The 26,247-nt window shown below is 68.5% G+C and overlaps 2 protein-coding genes across 4 annotated transcripts; one reads left to right on the plus strand and one right to left on the minus strand.

Moving 5' to 3' along the window:
* CELSR2 (cadherin EGF LAG seven-pass G-type receptor 2) lies at positions 1 to 22,869 on the plus strand. 3 transcript variants are annotated; one of them, XM_054804078.1, is made up of 35 exons: positions 1 to 3,648; positions 5,179 to 5,823; positions 7,016 to 7,238; positions 7,645 to 7,760; positions 7,960 to 8,048; positions 8,529 to 8,686; positions 9,158 to 9,321; positions 9,505 to 9,630; positions 9,726 to 9,892; positions 10,016 to 10,204; positions 10,308 to 10,421; positions 11,028 to 11,202; positions 11,394 to 11,535; positions 12,174 to 12,294; positions 12,377 to 12,560; positions 12,763 to 12,864; positions 13,395 to 13,489; positions 13,582 to 13,791; positions 14,330 to 14,513; positions 14,977 to 15,120; positions 15,487 to 15,730; positions 16,166 to 16,342; positions 16,684 to 16,810; positions 17,357 to 17,557; positions 17,997 to 18,171; positions 18,706 to 18,818; positions 18,899 to 18,975; positions 19,222 to 19,348; positions 20,034 to 20,156; positions 20,246 to 20,376; positions 20,763 to 20,851; positions 20,960 to 21,103; positions 21,346 to 21,552; positions 21,655 to 21,892; positions 22,758 to 22,869. In XM_054804078.1, the coding sequence occupies exons 1-35, from the start codon at positions 69 to 71 to the stop codon at positions 22,777 to 22,779; spliced, it is 9,123 nt and encodes a 3,040-aa protein (XP_054660053.1). In that variant the 5' UTR covers positions 1 to 68; the 3' UTR covers positions 22,780 to 22,869. The 3 variants fall into 3 exon arrangements, with proteins under 3 accessions (XP_054660053.1, XP_054660052.1, XP_054660054.1); XM_054804077.1 differs by lacking the exon at positions 22,758 to 22,869 and adding an exon at positions 22,511 to 22,608; XM_054804079.1 differs by lacking the exons at positions 21,346 to 21,552; positions 22,758 to 22,869 and adding an exon at positions 22,511 to 22,608.
* Positions 22,870 to 23,478: 609 nt separating this feature from the next.
* Positions 23,479 to 26,196, minus strand: PSRC1 (proline and serine rich coiled-coil 1). The gene is made up of 7 exons (XM_054804080.1): positions 26,138 to 26,196; positions 25,435 to 25,489; positions 25,288 to 25,345; positions 24,550 to 24,898; positions 24,168 to 24,324; positions 23,767 to 23,949; positions 23,479 to 23,677 (listed from the first exon to the last, which is right to left on the minus strand). Exons 2-7 carry the CDS (start codon positions 25,448 to 25,450, stop codon positions 23,562 to 23,564), a joined length of 879 nt encoding a protein of 292 aa, XP_054660055.1. The 5' UTR covers positions 25,451 to 25,489; positions 26,138 to 26,196; the 3' UTR covers positions 23,479 to 23,561.
* Between the last annotated feature and the right edge of the window lie 51 nt (positions 26,197 to 26,247).

Genomic DNA, 26,247 nt, shown 5'->3' on the forward strand with positions numbered 1-26,247 from the left:
GCGGCGGGAGGGGCGCAGGCGGCGGCGCGGGGCGCAGCGGGCACCGGCGGCAGCGGCCGCACCGCGCCATGGGCGCTCCGCCCGCCCGCGGGGCCGCGCTCCTGCTGCTGCTGCTGCCGCCGCTGCTGCTGCTCCTGCTGCTGCCGCTGCCCGCCCCGGGCCAGCCCCGCCGGCCGCCCCCGGGACCCGCCACCGGCACCGGCACCTGCCCACCCAACGCGCTCCTGCCGCTGCTCCGGCCCCGCGGCGGCACCGGGGACAGCGGCAGCTCCGGCGGCACCGGGGACAGCGGCGGAGCGGGGCCCTGCTCGAGCACCGGCGTTTCCAGCGGCACCGGGGACAGCGGCGGCGACGGGCCCTCACCGGCCACGGGCGGCTCCGGGAATGGCAGCGGCGCTGGGACCGCACCGGGCGCCGGCGCTTCCCGCGGGGGCAGCGGTGGCGTCGGGTGTTCCCGAGGCATCGGCGGCTCCGGGGACACCAGAGGCAGCGGGAGCCCCATGGGTGCCCAAGGCCACAGAGGCACCGGGAGCACGGGGGACACTGGAGGCGCCGGGGACACCAGGAGCACCGGGGATGTGATGAGCACCAGGGATGCTGGGGACACTGGGGGCACTCAGGTCCCCAGGAACATCAGGGATACTGGACACGCTGGGGAGACTGGGAAAGTCCCCAGGAACAGCAGGAGCACCAGGAAAGTCCCCAGAGACACCAGGGATACTGGATGTAATGGAGACACTGGGAAAGTCCCCGGGGACATCAGTAGCACTGGGGAGATGATGGGCACTGGGGACGTTGAGGACACCCTGACCGCGGGGGCCACCAGGAGCCCCAGGAGCCACAGCGGCTCCCGCCATCGCCGCAGCCCCAACACGGCGCCACAGTTCCAGCCCTCCAGCTACCAGGCCTCAGTGGGGGAGAACCAGCCGGCGGGGACACTGGTGACACGGGTGACAGCAGTGGACCCCGATGAGGGGGAGGCAGGCCGGCTGCACTACACCATGGCCGCCCTCTTTGACAGCCGCTCCGATGCCCTCTTCACCATGGACCCTGTCACCGGTGCCGTCACCACCACCGCCACCCTGGACCGTGAGAGCAAGAGCACCCACGTCTTCCGGGTGACAGCAGCAGACCACGGGACGCCCCGGCGCAGCTCCATGGCCACGTTGACGGTGACAGTGAGCGACACCAATGACCATGACCCAGCCTTCGAGCAGCCTGAGTACCGGGAGAGCGTGCGGGAGAACCTGGAGGTGGGCTACGAGGTGCTGACGGTGCGGGCCACTGACGGTGACGCCGGTCCCAACGCCAATGTCCTCTACCGACTCCTCAATGCTGGCGGCACCAACGAGGTCTTTGAGATCGATCCCCGCTCGGGCGTCATCCGCACCCGCGGCCTTGTGGACCGTGAGGCAGTGGAGGCCTTCGAGCTGCTGGTGGAGGCCATGGATCAGGGCCAGGAGCCAGGACCTCGCAGCGCCACGGCCACCGTCCGCATTGCCGTGGAGGACGACAACGACAATGCACCGCAGTTCAGTGAGAAGCGTTACGTGGCACAGGTCCCCGAGGATGTGGTGCCCAACTCGGCTGTGCTGCGGGTGACGGCCACCGACTGCGACAAGGGCAGCAATGCCCTGGTGCACTACAGCATCGTCAGCGGTAACACCCGTGGCCACTTCTACATTGATGCTCAGACGGGCGTGCTGGACGTGGTCAGCCCCTTGGACTACGAGGTCAGCAAGGAGTTCACCCTACGGATCCGGGCACAGGACGGCGGCCGCCCACCCCTCTCCAACATCAGTGGTTTGGTCACCGTCCAGGTGTTGGATGTCAACGATAACGCCCCCATCTTCGTCAGCACGCCCTTCCAGGCCACCGTGCTGGAGAACGTGCCAGTGGGTTACTCCGTCATCCACGTTCAAGCCATCGATGCCGATTCGGGTGACAACGGCCGGCTGGTCTACACCCTCCTGGAGACCAGCGCCAGTTTCCCCTTTGCCATAAACAACAGCACCGGGTGGATCATGGTGGCTTCTGAGCTGGACCGAGAGGCGGTGGACTTCTACAGCTTTGGGGTGGAGGCGCAGGACCAGGGTAACCCCCCCATGGCCTCCTCTGCCAGCATCAGCGTCACCGTCCTGGATGTCAACGACAACAGCCCTGAGTTCACGCAACGGGAGTACAGTGCCCGCCTGAACGAGGACGCAGCAGTGGGCACCAGTGTCCTCACCGTCTCTGCCATTGACCGCGATGCCAACAGTGTCATCACCTACCAAATCTCCAGCGGCAACACCCGCAACCGCTTCTCCATCACCAGCCAGAGCGGCGGTGGGCTCATCTCCCTTGCCTTGCCCCTGGACTACAAGCTGGAGCGGCAGTACCTCCTCACCATTGCTGCCTCCGACGGCACCCGCCAGGACACAGCCCAGGTGGTCATCAACGTCACCGACGCCAACACCCACCGACCTGTCTTCCAGAGCTCCCACTACACTGTCAATGTTAACGAGGACCGGCCGGTGGGCACCACGGTGGTGGTCATCAGTGCCACAGATGAGGACACAGGGGAGAACGCCCGCATCACCTACCTGATGGAGGACAGCATCCCCCAGTTCCGCATTGCTGCTGAGACGGGGGCCGTCACCACCCAGATGGAGCTGGACTACGAGGACCAGGTGTCCTACACCCTGGCCATCACGGCACGTGACAACGGCATCCCGCAGAAGTCCGACACCACCTACCTGGAGATCCTGGTGAGCGACGTCAATGACAACGCGCCCCAGTTCCTCCGTGACTCCTACCAGGGCTCCGTCTACGAGGACGTGCCCACCTTCACCAGCGTCCTCCAGGTCTCTGCCACTGACCGCGACTCGGGGCTCAACGGCAGGGTCTTCTACACTTTCCAAGGGGGTGACGATGGCGACGGTGACTTCATCATCGAGTCCACCTCAGGCATCGTCCGCACCTTGCGCCGCCTCGACCGGGAGAATGTGCCACTCTACTCCCTGCGGGCATTTGCTGTCGACAAGGGGGTCCCGGCCAAGCGGACACTGGTGGAGATCCAAGTGACGGTGCTGGACATCAATGACAACCCTCCTGTCTTCGAGCGGGATGAGTTCGATATCTTTGTGGAGGAGAACAGTCCCATTGGGCTGGTGGTGGCCCGGATCACGGCCACCGACCCTGATGAGGGCACCAATGCCCAAATCATGTACCAGATCGTGGAGGGCAACATCCCTGAGGTCTTCCAGTTGGATATCTTCTCTGGCGAGCTCACCGCCTTGGCCGACCTGGACTACGAGTCCAAGGCAGAGTACATCATGGTGGTCCAAGCCACCTCAGCCCCCCTGGTCAGCCGGGCCACCGTCCACGTCCGCCTTCGCGACGCCAATGACAACAGTCCCCAACTCAAGAACTTTGAGATCCTCTTCAACAACTACATCACCAACCGTTCGGGCAGTTTCCCTGGGGGGGTCATCGGTCGCATCCCAGCTCACGACCCTGACGTCTCCGACAGCCTCACCTATGCCTTTGAGCAGGGGAACGAGCTCAACCTGGTGCTGCTGGACCCCCACAGTGGGGACCTGCGCCTCAGCCCCGCCCTGGACAACAACCGCCCACTGGAGGCCGTCATGAGGGTCTCTGTCTCAGGTAAGACCCCCATCCTCGGGGTGGGGGGGTGGCTTTAGGGGTAGTGGGGGGGGAGGTTTGGAGCCCTTGTGGATGTCTCCCTCCTCCCACTTCTGCATGGAGCTGAGGTGTTTTGGCGTCCCAACACCCCATCTTGGCTGCCCCCACCCTCCAGATCTGGGGGGAGGGGGTGTCATGGGGATGCTCTGCCACCCCCCCAACCCAGACATCCCAACTGGAGGCAGTTGGGGTCCCCTGCACCCCCTTTTCCTTTCCCACCCCCAGTCTCAGCCCTGGGGTGTTAGGGGGGTCCAATACACCAGTGCATGGGTTTTTTAGGAGGGGGTTCAGGACCCTGTGTGTGTATTTGGGGAGGGGTCTTGGCACCTCACTGTGTGTGGCTGGGGGGGAGGGGGGGGGCAGGACCCACTGCATGTTTTTGAGGGGGGCACAGGGCCTGTACGTGTATTTGGGAGGTTCAGAGCCAGGTACGTACATGGGGGGGTCATCCTGGTACCCTTATGTGTATGTTATGGGTGGCCTGGTGGGTGAATTTGGGGGGGATTGGGCCCAATGCAGTATTTGGTGGGGGTCCTGGCACCCTAACACGTGTGTTTCCAGAAGACCCCAATGCTTGTATTGGCAGAGGTGGGGGGCACAGGGCCTGGTGTGTGTGTTTGGGGGGGTCCTGGCACCCTGGCTTCTCCACTGGGGGGTCTCCAAACCCAATGCATCTGTTTGGGGGGGTCACTGGCAGGAAGAGGCCAAGAGGGGGGCCATGCCAGGAGTGCTTGGTGCGGTTTGGGCTGGGGGGGCCAGTGGGGGCTGCCGGGGGGTTCACCTCACAAGGGGAGCAGCTCCTCGGCCGCGTCCGGGCAGGGAGGGAAACTGAGTCACAGGTCATGTTGCAATGTCCCTTGTCCCCAGCCACGTGTCACCTATCGATGCTGAACCCCCCCCTAACCCCCCTAGACCTGCCCTGGGCCAGGTTCACTGCTCCAGCTGCACAAAGCCCAGGGGCCCAGGGCACAAAGGGTGGGGGCAGGGAGCCCCCCATGCCCAGGCCGTGCCCCCTGCCAGTGCAGGGGCAGCCAGGAGCGGAACAAAGGGTCTGGCCATAGCCGGGCCCCCGTGGCTGCAGCCATGGCAACCCCACCTCCCCGGCCACCAGCCACAGGCCGCTGAGCAGCCTCGGCCCCCCACTGCCCCCCCATGGCATCACCCCCTTTTCCCTCCCCCTGTCCCCCCCCATCCGTCTGTCCCCACGTTCCTTCCATCCATCTGTCCGCCCACCATCCGCTCTCCATCTGTCCCACGTCCCACTGCCCCTCATCCTGGCCAGGAGGAGGAGGAGGAGGAGGAGGAATGTGGGTCCCCCAGTGCGCCCCCCACCACGGTGCTGCTGGGTGAGGTGGGATGGGTGCCCCAGGGTGGGTGCTGTCCCCATCACGCGGTGGCCAAGCAGGACGGGTGCCCCATAACCAGCATCATCCCCATCCCACGGTGACCGGCGCTGTCACTAACCCCTCCTCTTCCCCCCCCCACCTGCAGACGGGGTCCACAGCGCGACGGCCCAGTGCACGCTGCGGGTGACGGTGATCACGGACGAGATGCTGAGCAACAGCATCACCCTGCGCTTGGCTGACATGTCCCAGGAGCGATTTCTCTCCCCCTTGCTCAGCCGCTTTCTGGAGGGGGTGGCAGCCGTCCTGGCCACCCCCCGCCACCGCGTCATCCTCTTCAACATCCAAACAGACACCGACGTGGGGACTGCCCTTATTCTCAACGTCAGCCTCTCGGTGCTGCTGCCCGCCTCAGGACACAGTGCCCGCTTCTTCTCCTCCGAGGAGCTGCAGGAGCGGCTCTACCTCAACCGCTCGCTGCTGGCCGCCATCTCGGCCCAGCGGGTCCTGCCCTTCGACGACAACATCTGCCTGCGTGAGCCCTGCGAGAACTACATGCGCTGTGTCTCTGTCCTCCAATTCGACAGCTCGGCTCCCTTCCTCGCTTCTGACACCATTCTCTTCCGTCCCATCCATCCCGTCACCGGCCTGCGCTGCCGCTGCCCGCCCGGCTTCACTGGTGACTACTGCGAGACGGAGATTGACCTCTGTTACTCCAGCCCCTGCGGCAGCAACGGGCGGTGCCGAAGCCGTGAGGGCGGCTACACCTGCGAGTGCCACGAGGATTTCACCGGTTAGAGCCTGGCACCTCCCTCCCTCAGCCATCCCTGGTGTCACCTCGTCCCATTCCCTTTCAGCCCTCCAGCGGTGATCCTGTCCTCTTGGTGTCCATCCCCGTCATCCTTTCAGCCAGCTCCCCTTCATCTACCCCTCCTCGGCTGTCCCGCCATCATCACTTCATCCAGCTCCTCTTCAGCCACGCAGCCAGCTAGCCACCCCTTCCTCCTGGTGTCCGTCCACATCATCCAGCTCCTCCTCAGCCCTCCATCCTCTAGAACTTCTTCTGCTGTCCCTCCGTCATCCATCCCCATCATCCCTTTGTCCCGTTGCAGTCCTCCATCATTGATCCCCATCAGTCTTCAGCCCATTCCTCATCAGCCTTCCTCATCTATCCCTTCTTCTGCTGGATCTCCACCATCCATCGTGGTCATCCCTTCATCCTGCTCCCCTTCAGCCTTCTGTCATCCGTTCCTTCCTCAGCTGTCCCTCTGTCAGGTATCCTCCATTGTCCCTCCCTCCTCCGTCGCTCCCTCCTTCCCTTTGTCTCCAGCACCTTTATCTTCCTCCTCTCGTCCACCTCTCCACCTTCCTCCCTCCTCTCCACCCCAGTCCTCTCCCTCTGCCTTCTCTCCCTATTCCTCCTCTCTCACCCCCTCCCATGTCCCCCCCCGCCCCCCTGCCCTGTCTTCTCATCACTCTCCACGTCTGGTCCCCTGTCCCCTCTGTCCCTCCACCCCAGTGTGGTCCCTGCAGGAGGTCAGTGGGCGGCCGGGGACACTGGTGGGGGCAGAACCTGGGGGACACCCTGGGGTGCAGGGACACCCTGTCCCCACCTGTCCCCACTATGGTGGCCCAGCAGTCTGCTCCCCACAACTGACCTGGGGGGACACACACCCCACGGTCACCGGGAGACTGGTGGCACTGGGGACGACCCCCACCTGCCCTGGGGACCCCTTGGCACCCCCAGCCCCTACGGGACACCCGGGTGGGGGGGGGGGGGTACCAGCTGGGGGGGGGGGCTTTGACTTGGTTGCCATGGTGACGGGAGGCAGTTGCCACAGTGATGGAACTTGGGATAAAGCCGCTCTGGAGCTGATGGGGGGGGGAGTGGGATGGGGGAGGGGATCCCCACTCCCCATTTTGGGGATCCCGGGGATGCCTGGTGCCCTGAGCACGGTGCCGGGTACCAGCTGGGCCTCATGCAGGGGAGCGCTGCGAGCTGAGCGCCCGGGGGGGCCGCTGCACTCCGGGGGTCTGCCGCAATGGGGGCACCTGCCTCAACCTGCTGGTGGGGGGATTCCGCTGCCAGTGCCCCCCCGGGCACTACGAGAAGCCCTTCTGCACCATGAGCACCCGCAGCTTCCCCCCGCGCTCCTTCCTCACCTTCCGCGGCCTCCGCCAGCGCTTCCACTTCACCCTTGCCCTGACGTGAGCCCTGTGGGGGGACAGCGAGGGGGCCCCTGGGCATCGGATGGGTGGGGGGGTGATGGGTGCCCTGTTGGCATCACCCGGGGTGATGGGGTGTGGGGTGATGGGGTACGGGGTGATGAGTGCTCCATTGGCATCATCTGGGGTGATGGGGTGTGGGGTGATGGGTGTCCCATGAGTATCATTTAGGGTGATGGGGGTGGGGTGACCCCTTGGCATGGGGGCAATGGTGGGGGGGGCACCCTGTGGGGGCAGCGGGGCACAGGGTGATGGGTGCCAGTGTGTCCTGCAAGGTGATGGGGCATGGGGCAGGCCAGGGAGCTGTAGGGTGATGGGGTGTGCGTGGGGGGCACGGCAGGAGGCTGGAGGGGTGATGGGCAGAGCCTGGCACTCATCCCCACACCAGGTTTGCCACCAAGGAGCGGGACGGGCTCCTGCTCTACAACGGGCGCTTCAACGAGAAGCACGACTTCGTGGCGCTGGAGATCGTGGGCGAGCAGGTCCAGCTCACCTTCTCAGCAGGTATGGGCACCGCACCCGCCACGCCCCGGCACGGCATCCCCAGCATTCCCTCCCGGGCATTGCCCCCTGGCACTGCTTGGCACGGCATCCCGGGCATCCTGTCCCCGTGGCACTGCAGCCCTAGTACCCCCACACCCCTGAGCCCCCCCTCCCTGTGCCCCCTCCCTGGGCCGTGCCCACAGCCCACTGGTGCCTGCAGGTGAGACCACCACCACAGTGTCACCCTTTGTGCCGGGTGGTGTCAGTGACGGGCAGTGGCACCGGGTCCAGCTGCACTACTACAACAAGGTGGGGGCACCCCGGGGGGCACAGGGGGGGAATGGGGGACGTGGGGGGGAGCAGGGTGAGATTTGGGGGGGTGGGCAGAGGAAGAGGTGATGGAAGGTGGGGGGATGGAGGGCGGGGATGTGGGGGGGACAGAGAAGGAGAGGAGCAGGGAGGGGGTTTGGGGGGATGGAGAGATGGGAGGAGCAGGGTGGAGATTTGAGGGACAGAGGGATGGAGGGGAGGGCTGGGGAGAGCATAGTGGGGTTTGGGGGAACAAGAAGAGGGGATGGAGGAGCAGGGTGGGGGTTTGGAAGATGGAGGGATGAGGGGAGCAGTGTGGGGATCTGGGGGGACAGAAGAAGAGGGGATGGAGGGGAGCAGGGTGGGAGTTTGCAGGGCTGGAGGGCGGCGGGGCTGGAGGGAAGAGGGACGATGAGAAGCAAGATGAAGGCTGCAGGGCTGGGGGCAGCGTGGGTCCCACAGCTCAGGCGTTGCCCCCAGCCGGTGCTGGGGCGGTCGGGGCTGCCCCAGGGCCCCTCAGAGCAGAAGGTGGCCGTGGTGACAGTGGACGACTGCGACACCGGCATGGCCCTCCGGTTCGGCCCTGTCCTGGGCAACTACTCCTGCGCCGCCCAGGGCACCCAGTCTGGCAGCAAGAAGTAAAGGGGGGGGGACCTTTGGGGTCCCCGTGGGTGTGGGGGGGCCCTTGGGGTCCCCAAGGGTGAGGAGGTGGGTGGGTGGGGGTCCCTTGGGTTCCCCATGGGTGGTGGTGGGGGGAACCTTGGGGTCCCCCTGGGTGGGGGGGTATCCCCTGGAGTCCCCATGGGTAGGGGTGTCCCTTTGGGGTCCCTTGGGTTCCCCATGGGTGGGGGGAACGAACCTTGGGGTCCCTGCGGATGGAGGGGGAGGTCACTTGGGGTTCCCCTGGGTGGGGGGGTGTCCCCTGGAGTCCCCATGGGTAGGGGTGTCCCTTTGGGGTCCCTTGGGTTCCCCATGGGTGGTGGTGGGGGGGAACCTTGGGGTCCCTGTGGATGGAGGGGGAGGTCCCTTGGGGTCCTTGGGGTCCCTATCGGTGGGGGGGTCCCCTGGGGGCCCCTCGAGGTCCCCATGGGTGACGGTGGGTGCTGCAGGTCACTGGATCTGACGGGGCCGCTGCTGCTGGGCGGTGTGCCCACCCTGCCCGAGAGCTTCCCCATCCGCAGCCGGCAGTTCGTGGGGTGCATGCGGCACCTCCACATCGACCAGCGCCCCGTCGACATGGCTGCCTTCATCGCCAACAACGGCACCCTTCCCGGTGGGGGGCACGGGGGGGGTGCCGGGGGTGGGGGGTGAGCAGGGAGGGAGCATGGGGCTGTGCCCGCTGGGCGTGGGGTGAGGGGCGTGGGGGTGCCAGGCCACGGGGGCACATGGGGTACGGTGCTGGGTGATGTGGGGGGTGCGAGCCCTGTGCCCCCCGCTCCCCCCCCCTCCCCCGCAGGCTGCCCTGCCAAGAAGACGCTGTGTGACGCCAGCACATGTCGCAACGGTGGCACCTGCGTGCACGAGTGGGACAGCTTTAGCTGCCGCTGCCCGCTGGGCTTCGGGGGCAAGACCTGCCAGGAAGGTACCGGGGGGCAGCAGCATGGACGTGGTGGGGGGTTTCCGGGACGGGGGGGGGGGGGGACCAGCACCCAGACCGCACGCCCTGTGTCATCGCAGAGATGGCGAGCCCACAGCGGTTCCTGGGCAGCAGCCGGGTGTCCTGGAGTGGGCTGGCGCTGCCCATCACCCTGCCCTGGCACCTGGGGCTGATGTTCCGCACCCGCCACCCCCACGGGCTGCTGCTGCGGGCCAGCGCCGGCCCCCGCGCCACCCTCACCATCCAGGTATGACAGGGGTACGGCCCTTGGGGGCGGGATTGCCCCGGGGGGGGGGGGGGGATTGCCCCGGGGGCAGTGCCAGGGGTGACCCCCCGGGGACATGGGGTGCACTTACGTCCCTCTCGGCAGCTGAGCGAGGGGCAGGCGGAGGCAGATGTCTGGCAGGGGGGCTCCCGCCTGGCCTGGCTGCGGCTGCCCCACGCCAAGGTCAACGACGGCGACTGGCATCACCTCCAGCTGGAGCTGCGGGGGGCACCCGGCCGCACCCCCACCACCACCCTCCTCCTCCTCCTCGCCCTCGACTATGGCCGCCATCAGGTAGGCCGGGAGACTGGGGGAAAACTGAGGCACGGGGCGGGCACCCTGCCCTGCTCACCCTGTGGTGCCACCACGGCCCCCACGGGTGTCCCCGTGCACGCAGGCGGTGGCCGACGTGGCCGGGGAGCTGCAGGGGCTGTGGCTGCGGACGCTGAGTGTGGGGGGGCTGGCGGGTGACGGCGGCACCGTGGAGCAGGGCTTCCGTGGCTGCCTGCAGGTACGGGCACAGGCAGGGGGGCACGGGCAGGGGGGCACAGGTACAGGGCAGGGGGACCTGGGCATGGGGGGGATGGGGCATTGGGCATATGGGCACAGGAGTGGTGGCAAAGGGACAGCAGGGAATGGGCTTGGGGACATGGCACAGGGCGTGGGGACATGGGCGTGGCGGTGGGGGGCACGGGCATGTGGACGTGGGTGTGGTCATACAGCGTGGGGACATGGGACATTTGAGCACAGGGCGTGGGGACGGGCGTGGGGACATGGGGCACGTGGGCACAGCGGATGGTTAACTGTGCCGTGGCGTGTGGTTAAAGACATGGGGACATGGGACATATGGGCGGGGGGACACCGGCTGCGTGTGGGGACATGGGCACAAGGGACCCACGGTCACGGGGCCGTGGGGGCACAGGGACGTAACCCTGGGGTCTGGGCATGGGGACAGGGATGCGGGCAGGGGGCACGGGGGTAACTCCTGGAGGGGGGGGGGTGGGTACAGGCACAGCGATGCGGGGATGGGGTGGCACAGGGTGGGGGGCTCCCGGGTTCCAGAGAGGGAAACTGAGGCACGACGGGGGGGGGGGGTGACAATGCGGCGGTGACGCAGGGCGTGCACGTGGGTGAAACAGCGGCCAGCGCGGTGGCACTGAGCGTGGCGCAGGCGGCGCAAGTGAACGTGGAGGGAGGCTGCGCCCTGCCCGACCCCTGCGACTCGGGGCCCTGCCCCCCCCACAGCTACTGCAGTGACGACTGGGACAGCTTCTCCTGCCGCTGCCACCCCGGTGAGCGCCCGGGGACACCCCCAGCACTGCCGCCCCTGGGTGCTGCCCTTGGCATGGCCACCCGCTCTGGGCACCACATCCCCCATCGCTGTCCCCCAGGCACTGCCACCCCCATCCCTGTGACACTGCCACCCTCCCTGGTGGCACCCGCTCCTTATGATGTCCCCGATCGTGCCCGTTCTTGTGCCCAGGCTACTTTGGTGACAGCTGTGTCAGCGCTTGTGCCCTCAATCCCTGCCAGTCCCCGGCCACCTGCACCCGCAAGCCAGGCTCGGTGCATGGTTACACGTGTGAGTGTCCCCAAGGTCACTTCGGTCCCTACTGTGAGCACAAGTGAGTGGCAGCGAGGGACAGGCACCCGTGGCACCCGTGCGTGCCCATCCCTCTTGCTGGGCTGGGGTTGGGTGTGCAAGGGCACAGGGTGGGCACATGGAGGGCACAGTGCCCATGCAAGGGGCACAGTGGGTGTGTAAGAGCCGTAGTGGGTGTGCAAAGAGCACAGTGGGCATGCAAGAGCTGTAGTGGCTGTGCAAGGGTTGGGATCCACACATGGAGGGCACAGTGGGTGTGTAAGAGCCGTAGTGGGTGTGCAAGGGGGCAATGGTTGTGTGGTGTGAGGTGCGGTGGTTGTGCAAGGGCCGGGTGGGCGTGAGGGGCACAGTGGGTGTGCAAGGGGCATGGTGGGTGTGCAAGGGGGCAGTGGTGGGAGGTGCAGTGGTTGTGCAAGAGCAGGATGAGCACAAAGGGCACACGAGGTGTGCAAGGAGCACAGCAGGTGTGCAGGAACCATGGTGGTCATGCAAGGGGTGAAGTGGTTGTGCGATGGCAGGGAGCAGTGGTTGTGCAAGGGCGGGGCGGGCACAGTGGCCGTGCAAAGGGCACGACGCCCACACAGGGGTCAGGGTGGCCATGCAAGGGACGGGGTGGGTGTGCGCCACGTGGTGCCACGCCGTCCGGTGCCACCCGCGCAGGGAAGCCCAGCCGTGCCCACGGGGGTGGTGGGGCCACCCCACCTGTGGCCCCTGCAGCTGCGACGTCACCAAGGGCTTCGACCCCGACTGCAACAAGACAACGGGCGAGTGTCGCTGCAAGGTGGGTCCCCGGCGGTCCGCGATGGCCCGTGGTGGCCTCAGGGGACGGTGGCCCCCCAGCACATTGTGCCACCCCCCCCCAGGAGAACCACTACCGGCCAGCGGGCAGCGACTCCTGCCTGCTTTGCGACTGCTACCCCACCGGGTCCCTCTCCCGCCTCTGCGATGCCGCCAGTGGGCAGTGTCCCTGCAAGGCCGGCGTCATCGGGCGCCACTGCGACCGCTGCGACAACCCCTTCGCTGAGGTGACGGCCAGCGGCTGTGAAGGTGGGTGATGGGGAGCGGGTGCTGCTGTGACCCTGCGCCAGCCTGTGTTACCTTGGGTCATCCTGGCTGATGGCGACCGGGTGCCACTGCCGTCACCCTGTGTCACCCTGTGTCACCCTGAGTGCCAGAAATCGGGTGCCACTGCTGTCACCCTGTGTCACCCTGCTGTCACGCCGGCATGACACCCCACTTCACCCCGCAGTCAACTACGACAGCTGTCCCCGTGCCATTGAGGCCAGCATTTGGTGGCCCCGCACCCGTTTCGGGCTGCCCGCTGCTGCCCCCTGCCCCAAGGGCTCCATCGGTAGGTGGGGGGGGTCAGGGATAGGTGGGGTGGCACTGCTGGGATGGGGTGGGTGATGCTATGGTGGTACTGCTGGGACAGGGCTGGAGGGCGATTGCTACAGTGGCGCTCCTGGGATGGGGCCGGGGGGGGGGGGGCGGGGTGTGACACCATGGTGGCATCACCGGGATGTGGGGGGGGACATGACACCGTGGTGGCACTGCTGGGATAGGGATGGGGGATGTGGCACCATGGTGGCACCTCTGGGACAGAGCTTGGGGTGGGGGGGGTGATGCCATGGTGGCACTGGTGGGATGCGATGGGGGGGTGACACCGTGGTGTCACTACTGGGATGGTGCTGGGAGGTGACACTGCGATGGCACTACTGCGCTGGAGGTGACACCACGATGGCACCGCTGGGACGGGGCGGGGGGGGGGCCGGTGACGCCACCAGGATGGAGCTAGGGTGCGGGTGACCCGGTGGCGTCACCGCTGGGCCAGGGCAGGGTTGGTGACACCGCGGTATCACCGCTGAGCCGCCGTCCCCGCAGGCACCGCAGTCCGGCACTGTGACGAGCACAAGGGCTGGCTGCCCCCCAACCTCTTCAACTGCAGCTCCCTGGCCTTCGCCGCCCTCTGGGGCTGGGTGAGCGCCTGGGGTGGGCGGGGGGGGGGGGGCGGTCAGGGACACGGGCACGGTGCCACCACCGCGTCCCCACTGACGGTGCCACCCTCCAGGCGGAGCGGTTGGCGCGGAATGAGTCGGCGCTGGATCCGGCGCAGTCGCGGCGCGTGGCCCTGCAACTGCACGATGCCACCCGTCGGACCGCAGCCTATTTCGGCAGCGACCTGCGCCTGGCCTACCGCCTGGCCAGCCGCCTGCTCCAGCACGAGAGCGCCCAGCGCGGCTTCCGCCTGGCCGCCACCCAGGACGTCCACTTCACCGAGGTGGGGCCTGACGCCGGGGTGACAGGCACCCTTGGGCTGGGGAGGCGCAGTGGGACAGGGCGTGTTGGTGCAAGAGCCCACGTGCGGGGGGTGGTGGGCAGCGTTTTGGAAGGTGTGGGAGCATGGAGCATCTCCTCCGTGCCTTGAGCCACAGGGGAGCGTGGGCTGGTGGCGGGAGTCCCGATGCCAGGGTGACAGGCACCCGTGCAGGGGAGGTTTGGGGCTGCAGGGAGATGCTTGGAGAGAGAGGGGTGGGTGGTGGGGTTGGCTCGTAGTGCTGGGGTCCCCCCTCCACACCATGAGCCATGGCGGGGAGGGGGGGGTGGACTGGTGAGAGAGGCCTGATGCCGGGGTGCTGGGCACCCCCTCAGCTGGGCAGGGGACGGGTTACAGCAAACCCGGCACCAGCTGGCACTACCAGGGTACCCCACCCCGCGCTGAGAAACAAAGCCGAGGGAGGGAGGGAGGGAAGACCCCTGCCCAGATCCCAGGGTGACGGGCACCCATGGGTACTGCCAACCCCTGCCCATCCTGGCAGAACCTGCTGCGGGTGGGCAGCGCGCTGCTGGACGCCAGCAACAAGCGGCACTGGGAGCTGATCCAGCAGACGGAGGGGGGCACGGCCTGGCTGCTGAAGCACTTCGAGGACTACGCCAGCGCCCTGGCACAGAACATGCCCCAGACCTACCTCAGCCCCTTCACCATCATCACGCCCAACATTGGTGAGCGGGGACCTCCGGGGGTGGGGACACGTGTGTGCCCAGGGGACATGCATGTGCCCAAGGACATGTGTGTCACCAAGAACATGCGTGTGCCTGCGGGACATGCGTGTGCCTAAGGACACGTGTGCCCCTGGGGACATGGGCATGTGTGTGCCCAGGGTTGGGGGTCCCTGTGTGCTGAGGGATGGGGACATGCGTGTGTCTGGAAATGCATGTGTGACCAGGAACATGCGTGTGACCAGGTTTGTGGGCACATGTGTGCCCAGGGGGCACATGTCTGCGTGTGCCCGGGACACACGTGTGCCTGGTGACATGGACTTGAGTACCATGGCCCCGCTACGTGTGCCCAGGGGATGCCTACCCAGGGACCTGCACCATGGGTGCCAGGGGCCGTGGGTGCTGGGGTCCGTGGGTGCCAGGCACATGGGGTGCTGCGGGGCCCCTGGGTGACGTGGTGCTGCAGTGGTGTCAGTGGTGCGGCTGGACAAGGGCAGCTTTGCGGGCACGCGGCTGCCGCGCTACGAGGCACTGCGGGGGGAGAAGTCCCCCGACCTGGAGACAACCGTCATCCTGCCCGACAGCGTCTTCCGGCCCCCTGAGGGCAGGCGTGAGTCCTGGGGGGGAACAGGGGGGCTGGCACAGGCAGGGGGCTGGGGGGGGGGGGGGGACGACACCCTGGCTCATCCATGGGGCAGCAGGGTTGGGGACCCTAGCATGTGGGGCTGGCAGGGTTGGGACCCCAGTGTGGCAGTGGGGCTGGCGGTGGGGGGGGGGGGACACCCTGGCATGGGCGTGAGGCTGGCAGGGTTGGGACCCCAGAATGGGATGGGCACAGCTGGGAACCTTGGCACAGGGCTGGCAAGGATGGGGGGACCCCGGTGGGGCTGGCAGGGTTGGGGACCTCAGGATGGAGCTGGCAGGGTTGGGGGCACAGAGCAGAGCATTGTGCCAGCCCCCCGCCCACCCACCCCAGACCCCTCCGCCGGGCACGGGCAGCCACCACAGGGCACAGGTGGGCAGGAGGAGGAGGAGGAGGATGAAGAGGCTGCAGAGGAGGACCAGGAGGATGAGGATGAGGAAGAGGAGGTGACCCTGGTGACCCGGCGCAAGCGCCATCCAGCACTGGGCGAGGGCCAGGCCATCGCCAGCGTCATCATCTATCGCACCCTGGCTGGGCTCCTGCCCGAGCAGTACGACACCGACAAGCGCAGCCTCAGGTGCCTGAGGGACAGGGGGGGCACGGGGGGGGGGGGTGGGAGGGTGCCCATGGGGTGCCAGGGCAAGGCAGGGCATCTCTAGGGGGGTGGGGGGACAGGAGGGTGCCCCCAGAGTGTCCACAGGTCCCCGGGGAAGGACTGGAAAGGGTGCCCCTGGGGTGCTGGGGAGGGTGCCCATGGGGTGTCCAAGGATGGGGCACAGGGGGGCCAGAAAGGGACCCTATGGGGTGCCAGGGCAAGGGAGCACGTCTGTGGGGTACCGGGACATGGGGGACAGGGGTGTCCCCTGAGCATCCCCAGGAAAGGTGCCCATGGGTGCTGGGACACGGGTGAGCCAGGCAGGGTCTCGTGGGGTGCCTGGGCACAGTGGGGCACCGAGATGGGTGGCAGGATGCCTGTGCCTGGGCAGTGCACCCTGACCCCACTGCACCCCAGAGTGCCCAAGCGTCCCATCATCAACACGCCGGTGGTGAGCATCAGTGTGCACGCGGGGGGAGCGCGGGCACCGCGGGCACTGGCGAAGCCCATCACCCTCCAGTTCCGGCTGCTGGAGACCCAGGAGCGCTCCAAGCCCATCTGCGTCTTCTGGAACCACTCCCTGCACTCCCTGCTGTGAGCTGGGGGGGGGGGGGGGGGGCGGGAACAGGGCCAGGGACACCGCCGGGGGGCAGGGACACACACATGGGGACAGGGCCACGCTGGGCAGGCCAGACCCTCGTGGGTGACACGGGAACAGGGCTGTGGGGCGATGTCCCCGGCAGCGCTGGGTGGGTGGTGTGGAGACAGGGCATTGAGGTGGCAGCCCTGACCCTGGTGTCACGGGTGGGCAGTGGGAGGGGACACCCGTGCGGTATGCCTGGGTGGGGTGGGTGTCCTGGCAGTGTCCCCAGGGGGATGGGGGTGTCCCTGGGTGGGGCGCGCATCCCAGGCGGTGGCTGAGGGTGCCGGTGCAGGGCGGGCGGCGCGGGCGGCTGGTCAGCGCGGGGCTGCGAAGTCGTCTTCCGCAACCGGAGCCACGTCAGCTGCCAGTGCCACCACCTGACCAGCTTTGCCGTCCTCATGGACATCTCCCGCCGCGAGGTGGGACATGGGGGGGACGGGGGGGGGGGGAACCCGGGGGGGGGGGGGCCGCAGGGGACCTGGGGGTGCCATGCCGTGGGGTGGGGCTGGAGGGGGCAGGGCTTGTGGTAAGGGGAGGGGACTGGGGTGGGCAGGGCTTGGCAGAAGGGGAGGGGTCAAGTGGGGTGGGGTCAGGGATGGCAGGGTGGGTGCCCATGGGGGCGGGGCCGAGAAAGGTGGGTGGGGCTCCCATGGGGCAGGCTAAGGGGGATGGGCAGAATGGGGTGGGGTTCCAATGGGGCGGGGCTGAGCAGGGGAGGTGGTTTCCCAGAGGCAGGACTGAATGATGCATGCGGGGTTTCTCATAGGCCTAAGCCCCCAGGGGTGTGGCATTGTGGGTGGGGCTTCCCCAGGGCAAGGCCAGGCACCTGTAAGGAGGGGGCACGGCTTGGGGGGCGTGGCTGGGGCGTGGCTGCATAGGGCGTGTCTCCCGGGGGGGGCCCATCCACCCGGGTCTCACGCCCAGCACGTGGCGGACGTGTGCCGATGGGTGCCACGGTGCCGCAGAACGGGGAGATCCTGCCGCTGGCGGCGCTGACCTACGCCTCACTGGGGGTGGGGCTGGCGGGGCTGCTGCTGGCCGTGCTGGCGCTGGGGGGGCTGCGGGGGCTGCGCTCCAACCGCCACAGCATCCGCCGCCACGGCGCCACCGCCCTCCTCCTCGCCCAGCTCGTCTTCCTGCTCGGCATCAACCAGGCCGACCTCCCGGTGCGCAGCTGGGCGCGGGAAGAAGGGGACAGCGTGGGGGGCAGGGGACAAAGGGGGTGGGGCTGAGGTGGGTGGGGCTTTCGGGGCTTGGGGATCCCCCACCTCCAAGGCATTCTGGGGGGGCGGGGCTCCTGGGGGAGGGGTACAGTGCGCAGTGCTAACCGGTGGGCAGAGCCACAGTGGGCTGGGCCTAAGGGGGTGGGGCCTCTCAAAGGGGTGGGGCTTACAAAGGGGTGGGGCTGTAGACGGAGTTGAAGCTCTCAGAGGTGGGGCTCCTAGGCTGTGGTAGCAGGGGTGGGGCTACATTGAGGGGTGTGGCTTTCATGGGTGGGGCTGCAGAGGGGGCGGGGCTCCAGGGGGTATTGCATGTGTTTTGCACGGGGCTCCCGTGGGATGGGGTGGGTGTGTTGGGGGCAGGGCAGTGATGTGCGGGATGCAGCTGGCGTGCACGGTGGTGGCCATCCTGCTGCAGTTCCTCTACATGAGCGCGGTGGGCTGGGCGCTACTGGAGGGGCTGCACCTCTACCGGCGCCGCAGCGAGCCCCGCCACGTTGACCGCGGGCCCATGCGCTTCTACCACGTCCTGGGCTGGGGGCTGCCTGCCTTCATCACCGGTGAGGACACGCCCACAGAGCCAGGCTCCACCCCCTGGCCCTAGCCCCGCCCCCAGCCCTAACCCCGCCCCCTGGAGCGCCCACTGCCAGGCCACTCACCTCCACCTGGGTCAACACCCTCTGGTGGCCAAGCCCCCTTCTAGGGTTTGGTCACGCCCCCTGAGCCACCTCCCCCGACCAGCCAGGTGCAGGGCAGGGTCCTGTTTCCATGCGTAGCCCCGCCCCAACAGCGTAGCCTTGTCCATACCAGTATGGCCCCGCCCCAAGAACATCGCCACGCCTCAAATAGCATGGCCGTGCCCCTGCATTTTAGCCACGCCCTGAGTTTAGCCCCGCCCCATAGCCACGTCCCAACCTCTTAGATCCCCCCCAGAGCCATAGCTCCACCCTGTCCCATAGCCCCGCCCCATGCCATTAGACACGCCCCAGGGCCGTAGCCCCGCCCCAAGTGCCGAGCCACCTGCCCCGCCCCCAGCCCCGCCCTGGCCCCGCCCCACGGCTTGGCCCCGCCCCTAAGCCGTGCGTTGGGGGCAGGGCTGGCAGTGGGGCTGGACCCCGAGGGCTACGGCAACCCCGACTTCTGCTGGCTCTCCATCCACGACAGCCTGGTCTGGAGCCTGGCGGGGCCCATCGCCTGTGCCGTGGCCGTGCGTACGGGGAGCTGGGGGGGTGTGCGGGTCACCCGGGGGTGCCCACCCCCTGCCTACTTACCCCTCTGCCCCCGCAGGTCAGCATCTGCTTCCTCGTGCTGGCCGCCAGGGCCACCTGCGCCACCCCGCAGGGCTTCGAGAAGAAGGGCACGGCGTGAGTCACCCAGGCGGTGGGGCACCCGTGGGGGGCGTGGGGTGCTGGGGCACCCACGGGCGGCAAGGGAGCACGGAGCACCTGCGGGTGACGGGGGCGTGTGAAGGGCATGGGGCACCCACAGGTGGCAGGGGCAGATGTGGTGCCCGCGGTGTGGGAGGAGGTCTTGGTGGGGAGCGTAGAGCTGTGGCACGGGCAGGGCTGCGGGCAGGGCTGCGGGCAGGGGGCTGATGGCGGTGCCCCCAGCTCCGGGCTGCAGACAGCGGTGGTGGTGCTGGCGCTGCCCAGCCTGGCCTGGCTCCTGGCCCTGCTCTCCGTCAACAGCGACGCTCTCCTCTTCCACTACCTCTTCGCCGTCTCCAACTGCCTCCAGGTGACCGGGGTCCCCTGGACCCCCCCCATACATCCCCCATGCCCCCTGCGCCCCCCCTCTACCCCTACGGAGCTTCTGCCCGCCCCTGGTGCCTTCCCGTACCTCCCGTACCTCCCTGTACCTTCTCCTGCCCCTATACCTCCCTGCAGCCGCTCCATCCTTTGCATCCCCTACACCTCCCCGTGCCCCCGTAGCCATCTACCTCCCCTATACCCCTATACCTCCCCGTGCCCCTGTACCCCTACACCCCCATACGTCTCCTTTACTCCCATGCTCCTCTGTGCCCCCTCCACCCCTATGGTCCCTATAGGTTCCTGAGCCCCCAATACCTCCATCCCCCATACCTGTGTCACCCTGTACCTCCCTGCACCCCCATACATCTGTGTACCCCTGTACCCCTATAGCTGCACAGGGAGCCTGCCGGGAATGGGCCTTTCTCCTGGTGGGTGCCCCATGGGCACCAGAAATCCCTGAGCTGTTCTGGGGTGCTGAGGGGAGGCACCCATTGAGCACAAAGGGTCCCACGCCCTGACTGGGGTGCTGATGGGGGGCACCCGGTGGGGATGGGGGGGGTCCCTCGCCCAGTCTGGGGTGCCGGTGGGGTCCCCTCCAGTATGCAGATGGGGGCTGGCTGGCATGCACCCCCCAACACCCCCATACCCACGTGCCCCCCTCTCCACCTCAGGGGCCCCTCATCTTCCTCTTCTGCGTGGTGCTGAGCAAGGAGGTGCGGAGGAGCCTGCGGCTCAGCTGTACCCGCAGACGCGGCCCCGACCCTGCGCTGGCCACCAAATCCACCCTGACCCCCGTGAGTGCTGGGGGGGGCCGAGGAGGGGAGCTGGGGGGGGCACGGGGCAGCCGCCCACCACGGCCGTGATGTCCCCGTCCCCGTGGCAGGCCTATGGCTGTGACAGCACCTACGTGGCGGGGCGGCTGTACCCGGCACCCACCAGCGGCTCCACCGGCTCCCTGCACAGCACTGCGCGCTCCGGCAAGAGCCACCACAGCTACATCCCCTTCGTGCGGCGGTACCGCCTGGGGACGCTGCCCGGGGAGGGTGGCGGGGCGGTGGGGCAAAGCGGGGCAGGGGGCAGGGTGATGGGGTGATGGGGTGTCACGGCAGCGTGGTGGTGGGGTGGTGTTGTGGTAAGGTGACAGGGTGATGTGGCGACAGGTTGGCAGGGTGGTACAGTGGCGGGGCAGCGATGGGTGGCAGCGTGGCACAGTAGCAGGGTGACGGGGTGGCACGGTGAGAGGTTGGTGGGGTGGCAGCATGGCACCGTGGCAGGGTGCCGATGGGTGGCAGGGTGATGACGTGGCACGATGACAGTTTGGCAATGCAGCAGGGCGATGGGGTGGCAGGGTACCAATGGGTGGCAGGGTGCCGCTGGGTGCAGGTCTCCTTCTCTGGCAGGGAGGACTCGGGGCTGGCGGGCAGCCCGGGGCCGCGGGCACTGGCTGAGCCCGGGGGGCTCTACCTCGACGCCCAGGACCAGCCCGAGGGTATGGCCACCACACATGCAACGAGTGTGCCCGGCCTCAGCCGTGGTGGGGGAAGGAGGGTGTCCCTGGGCACCCCCTGACCTGTCGTGTCCCCCACCCCCCTGGCAGAGCACGACACGGACTCGGACAGCGACCTGTCGCTGGAGGACGACCAGAGCGGCTCCTACGGCTCCACACACTCCTCCGAGAGCGAGGACGAGGCCCCCCCTGCCAGCTGGGACACCCTGCCTGGGCCCGCCCTGCCCTCCCCTGGTACCGCCAGCCTTGGGGGACACCCAGTGGGGGTGGGGGTCCCTTGCCCTGTCCAGGGTGCCAATGGGGGGCACCCAATGGAGATGGGGGGGTTCCTCGCCGACTTTGGGATGCTGATGGGGGACACCCGGTGGGCATGAGGGGGGGTCCCTCCCCGTGGCTGGGGTGCTGATGGGGGCACCCAGTGGTGATGGGTGGGGGTCCCTCGCCCTGCCCATCCCAGCAGCCCCCCCTACTCGCAGGTGACAGCCTGGTGGCCCCAGGGCAGCCGTACTGGCCGGGGGAATTCGTGACGACGGCCAGCGAGAGCGAGGGGCACGGGGGCAGTGAGACCCTGCGGGTAGAACCGGCGGGGGGCGAGGGACTCCCCCAGGGCGAACCCCCCCGCCTCAACGGCGAGGCGCTCCCCAGAGACCCCCTGCTGCTGCCCCTGCCCCACCCTCACAAAGGTACGGGGTGCCCCACACCCAGTGGGTGCCATGGGGGGGTGGGGTGGCGCACCTCAAAGCTGGGACCCCCTCCAAAACCTGCGTGATACCCCCGCCCCGCAGGCATCCTGAAGAAGAAGTGCCTGCCCCCCATCAGCGAGCGGGGCAGCACCCAACGCCTCGGGCCCCCCCCGCCACCCCCTGCGGGCACTGCTGCCTCCTCGGGCAGCGAGGGCAGCAGGGTGGGGGGCACCGCTGCCCCCCGCCCCCGCCAGACCCTGCAGGAGCAGCTCAGTGGCGTCACCCCCATCGCCATGAGCATCAAGGCGGGCACCGTGGACGAGGACTCCTCCGGCTCCGAGTGAGTACCCCACCGATGGGTGCCCGTTGGGTGCAAGGGTGGCTGTTGGGTGGCCGTGGGGGCAAGGGTTCCCTTTGGGTGCCCATCCAGGTGCCAGGGTTCCTCATGGGTGCCCATGGGGTGCACAGGTTCCCATCCGGTGAAAGGATGGCTGTTGGGTGCAGCACTGCTTGTTGGGTGCCTATTAGGTGCCATGGTTCCCTTTGGGTACTGATTGGGTGCAAGTGTGGCTGTTGGATGCCTGTTAGGTGTCAGGGCGCCCATCAAGTGCAAGGGTGGCTGTTGGGTGTCCGTAGGGTGCCAGGGTTCCCATTGGGTGCCCATCATGTGCAAGGGCGCTCACTGGTTTGAGGATGTCCATTGGGTGCCACTGGGTGGGCGGGTGCACAATGGGTTTGAGGGTGTCCATTGGGTGTGAACTGGGAGTGAGGGTCCCGTTGGGTGCCAGGGTACCCGATGAGTGCCCATCAGGTCTAACAGTGCCCATTGGGTGTCCATTGGGTGCCGGGGTGCCTGTGGGGGATGGGGGAGCCAGGGGGCACTGGGGGGGGTGTCTCCCTGCCCACGGGCACTAACCCCCCCCTCTTCTCTCCTCTCTGCCCGTCCCCCTCCACCCAGATTTCTGTTTTTTAATTTTCTCCATTAACCTGCAGGGGCCGGGGGGCTCCTGCCCCCCCCCCCCCCATTCCCCCACCTTCATTTCCCCCCGCCGTCTGGGCGAGCGCTGGGTGCTGCGGGCGCGGAGGGCACCCTGGCACCCACCTCGCCCCCAGTCACGCATCTGTCTGTCTTGTTTTTTATCCCCCCACCCCACCCCTCGTGCCAACCCCCTGCCCGTCTGTCTCTCCGTCCGTCCATCCCCCAGGAGCGACGAGACCTCCATCTAACAGGGACCCGGCAGGCACCCCCTGCCCCTACCACCACGCCAGGGACACTGGGATGGGGGGGTGGCACCAGGATGGGGGGGGGTAGCACCGTGACGGAGGGGGCAGCAGGATGGGGGGGCATCAGGAGGGGGCACGGAGCCACAGACATGCACCCCCTCATTGCACTTTGGATCCTGACAGGGATTTGCCCCTCACCCCGTTGGCACCTGGGGGGGGGGGGATGTGGCAATGTGGCATAAGGTGCCCCCCACCCTGCCCCCCTGCCATGTCCCCCCCCCAGCATTAGCCACAGCCACCCTGCCCGGTGGAAGGTTTTATTTAAAAAATACATGAAAATCTACAAAAAAAAGGGATATATAACCCCCCCACGGTGCCACCCACCCCCAGGTGGGGGGGTAGGGGTGGCACATGGCGAGAGGGGGGAGGATCAGTTGGGGGGTATAGGGATATCTGGGGCCCCCCCAATACTTTGCCCCCCCCAGGGGTGAAGCTCAGGCAGTGGCACCCAGGGGTGGGTGGCACTCAGGAGGGTGTTGAGGGGGGTGTGAGGGACCCTGGGTGCTGGGGGGGGGGGGGGGTAGGGGGGGGGGGGGGGGGGGTCCTACTGCTGACATGATCTTTTGTAATTAAAGCAAAATCCAGCCTGCGCCTCTGCCTCATCCCTGAGGGGAGCCCGGTTCTGCACCCTCCCCATGCCTCAGTTTCCCCAGTCCCCCCCTTCCTCACCCACGCACCAGGACAGGGGTCCCGGGCTCCCCAAGTTCCTCTGGGTGGGGAGGGGGTCACCTCGGGGTGCTGCTCACCACCGTCTTCCGGGGGGGGCGGAGGCGGCTGGGGAGGGGTCCTGGTTTGCACCCCGGACCAGCAGCCGGGGGGGCCGCCCGTGCCACGCCTGCACCTGCAGTGGGGAGAGCAACCATGGGGAAACTGAGGCACGGGGGGGGGGGGGCAACCCCTGCCCCCTCCCCCAGCAGCACCCTTCCTTACCTCTGGGTGCAGATGCCCTCCCACCTGGTGCTGTCCCCCCCGCCAGGGTCCGGCTGGGTGCCTTAGGGATGGCGCTGGGTGCGGGGGGGCGACCGGAGGGGACGGGGACAGCAGTGGCCCTGGCACGGGGCTGGCGGGCGGCAGGGGGGACGGGGGCTGCGCTCCCCCTCGCCTTAAGCTGCCCTGGGGAGAGAGGGGGGAGACATGGGGGCACAGCAGGGTACCCCGACCCCCCCCCACGGGGCTTGGGGGTGGCTTTGGCACCCACTTGGCCCCTGGGTGAGGGGGGGGCTTGGCTCCCCTCCTCCTGCCCCATGGCACGGGTGCCCCGTGATGTGGGTGCCCCCTGCCCAAGAGCTGCCCCACCCCCAGGGTGTCCCCGTCCCCCGCAGAGCTCGTACCTGCTGTCCCCCCCCGGAGAGGCTCAGATTTGCCCCGGGTCCCAACCCCCTGCCCCTGGGGAGGGCAAGGCGGGGGGGGTCCTACCCGGTTAGGGGGGGGCACCCTGGCCCCGGGGGGTCCCTTCGGTGCTGCTGTGGGGTGACAGCTGGACGAGACCTGGAAGCAGAGGTGGGGGGGACAGGGACAGTGCTTTGTGGGCGCCCACCACCCAGCCGGGGGGGCCAGGGTGCCCCAGAGGGGGACATGAGGCCAGCACTCACAGCCCCCCACCCCAAGATGGGTGGGGGGTTTTTTTGGGGGGGGAGGGCTTCAGCCCTGGTGTAAACATGGCGTGGGGCCATACGGGGAGCACTGGGACCCCCCCTGCAAGGTGTCGCCTACCTTCCGGGTGCCAGGGATGTTGGTGGCAGCAGGGGGACCCCGGGGCTTGGCGGGGGACCGGGTGGTGCCAGGGGGGGTCTCCCGCGGCTCCACGGTGGGCAGCAGCGCCCGCACCGGGCTGTCCTTCACCACGAAGGTCTCGCGGCGGGGGCTGCGGGGGCTGCGGGGGCTGCGGGGGCCAGGGGGGGCCGGGAGGGGCAGGTGACATCGCTCCAGCTGCGCTGCCAGGCGTGTGGCCTCCCGCACCATCTCCTCCAGCCGGGCACCGCTCAGGGGGCTCCAGCGCCCGCTGCCCCCCCTGGCCCCCGCCCCAGCCGGGCTCTCCTCATCATCCTCCTCTTCCTCCCGGCTGCTGGGTGAAGGCAAACGTTAGCCCTGCCCTGGCTCCCTCAGCATCCCCCCTGCCCTGTGTCACCCACCGCCATGGCCAGGAGGTGATGTGTGACAGCTGTGGGGTGGCGTGGCCCCAGGGTCCCCCGTAACACCAGCCACAGGGTAGCACGGCTCCCGGGACCCCAGCTGTGGGGTGGCACGTCCCCCACGTCCCCCAAAACTTTGGCCACAGGTTGGCAAGTCCCCCGTGATGCCAGGACCTCGGCCATGGGGTGGGATGTCCCCCGTGTCCCCCAGAGCCCCATCTGTGGGGTGGGATGTCCCCAGTGTCCCTGGCCACGGGGCGACATGTCCCCCAGGACCTCGGCCGTGGCGGGGGGGGTGTCCCCCACATCCCCACCTCACCTGTCAGAAGGGGACAGGAACCCAAAGTCGAAGCTCTCCTCGGTGACAAAGCGGACATCTGGGGGGGGGGACACGCGGGGTGAGCCCCAGCCCCCCGTCACCAGTGGGGGGGACACGGGGGGACGCGTGGCGCTGGCACTGCCCTACCTCGCTCTTCGGCCATCGCCTCTGCCTCAGCCTGCGGTGTCGGCACGGGGGCTGCCTGGCAGTGAGCGGGGGGTGACCCACAGACCCCACTCGGGCCCCAGGCCCCCACCCGTGTCCCAGACGCCCCGCAGGGTGCCCGGTGGCACTGGCCAGCGCCCGGGGACGGCACCCGCCGGTGCCAGGGACAATCGGATCTTTGTGCCACCGGGGACAGCACCGCTGGCGCGGGCACGGCATGGTCTGGGGGGGGCCAAACCGGGGATCCCCAGCCCCCCCCACCCAGGGAACCCCCAGCCCCGCATCCCAATCCCAGGGGGTCCCCAGTCCTCACCAAGGGAGTCCCCGCCCCGCACCCCGATCCCTTGGGGCCCCCACCGGGGGCCCCCAGCCCCACGCCCCGATCCCGGGGGGACCCCAGCCCCGCACCAAGAGGGTCCCAGCCCCACGCCCCAATCCCAGGGGGGTCCCAGCGCCCCAACCAGCGTGGTCCCACCTCCCACGGGGGGGTCCCAGCCCCGCGCCCCGAACCGGGGGGGTCCCGGCCCCGGCCCCTCGGGACCCCTCCGTCGCTTCCCCGCCCCCGCCCCGCCGCAGGATCGCCGCTTTGCGCCTCCATTCCGGGGGTCCCGGTTGGCCCCGCCCCCGCTCCCGGTTGGCCCCGCCCCCTCCCGGTGTGTCGTCCTCCCCCCCCCGCCCCGCTCACCGCCGCCCGCCCCCGGCTCCCGTTTGCCGCGCGCGCGCCGACGGGGGCGTGGCCCAGCGGAGGGGGCGTGGCCTCGTTCGAATTCCCCCTCCCGTGCGTCACAATAGCGG

This window comes from Grus americana, chromosome 25 (assembly GCF_028858705.1).
Source record: "Grus americana isolate bGruAme1 chromosome 25, bGruAme1.mat, whole genome shotgun sequence".
In the NCBI taxonomy this organism is placed as follows: domain Eukaryota; kingdom Metazoa; phylum Chordata; class Aves; order Gruiformes; family Gruidae; genus Grus; species Grus americana.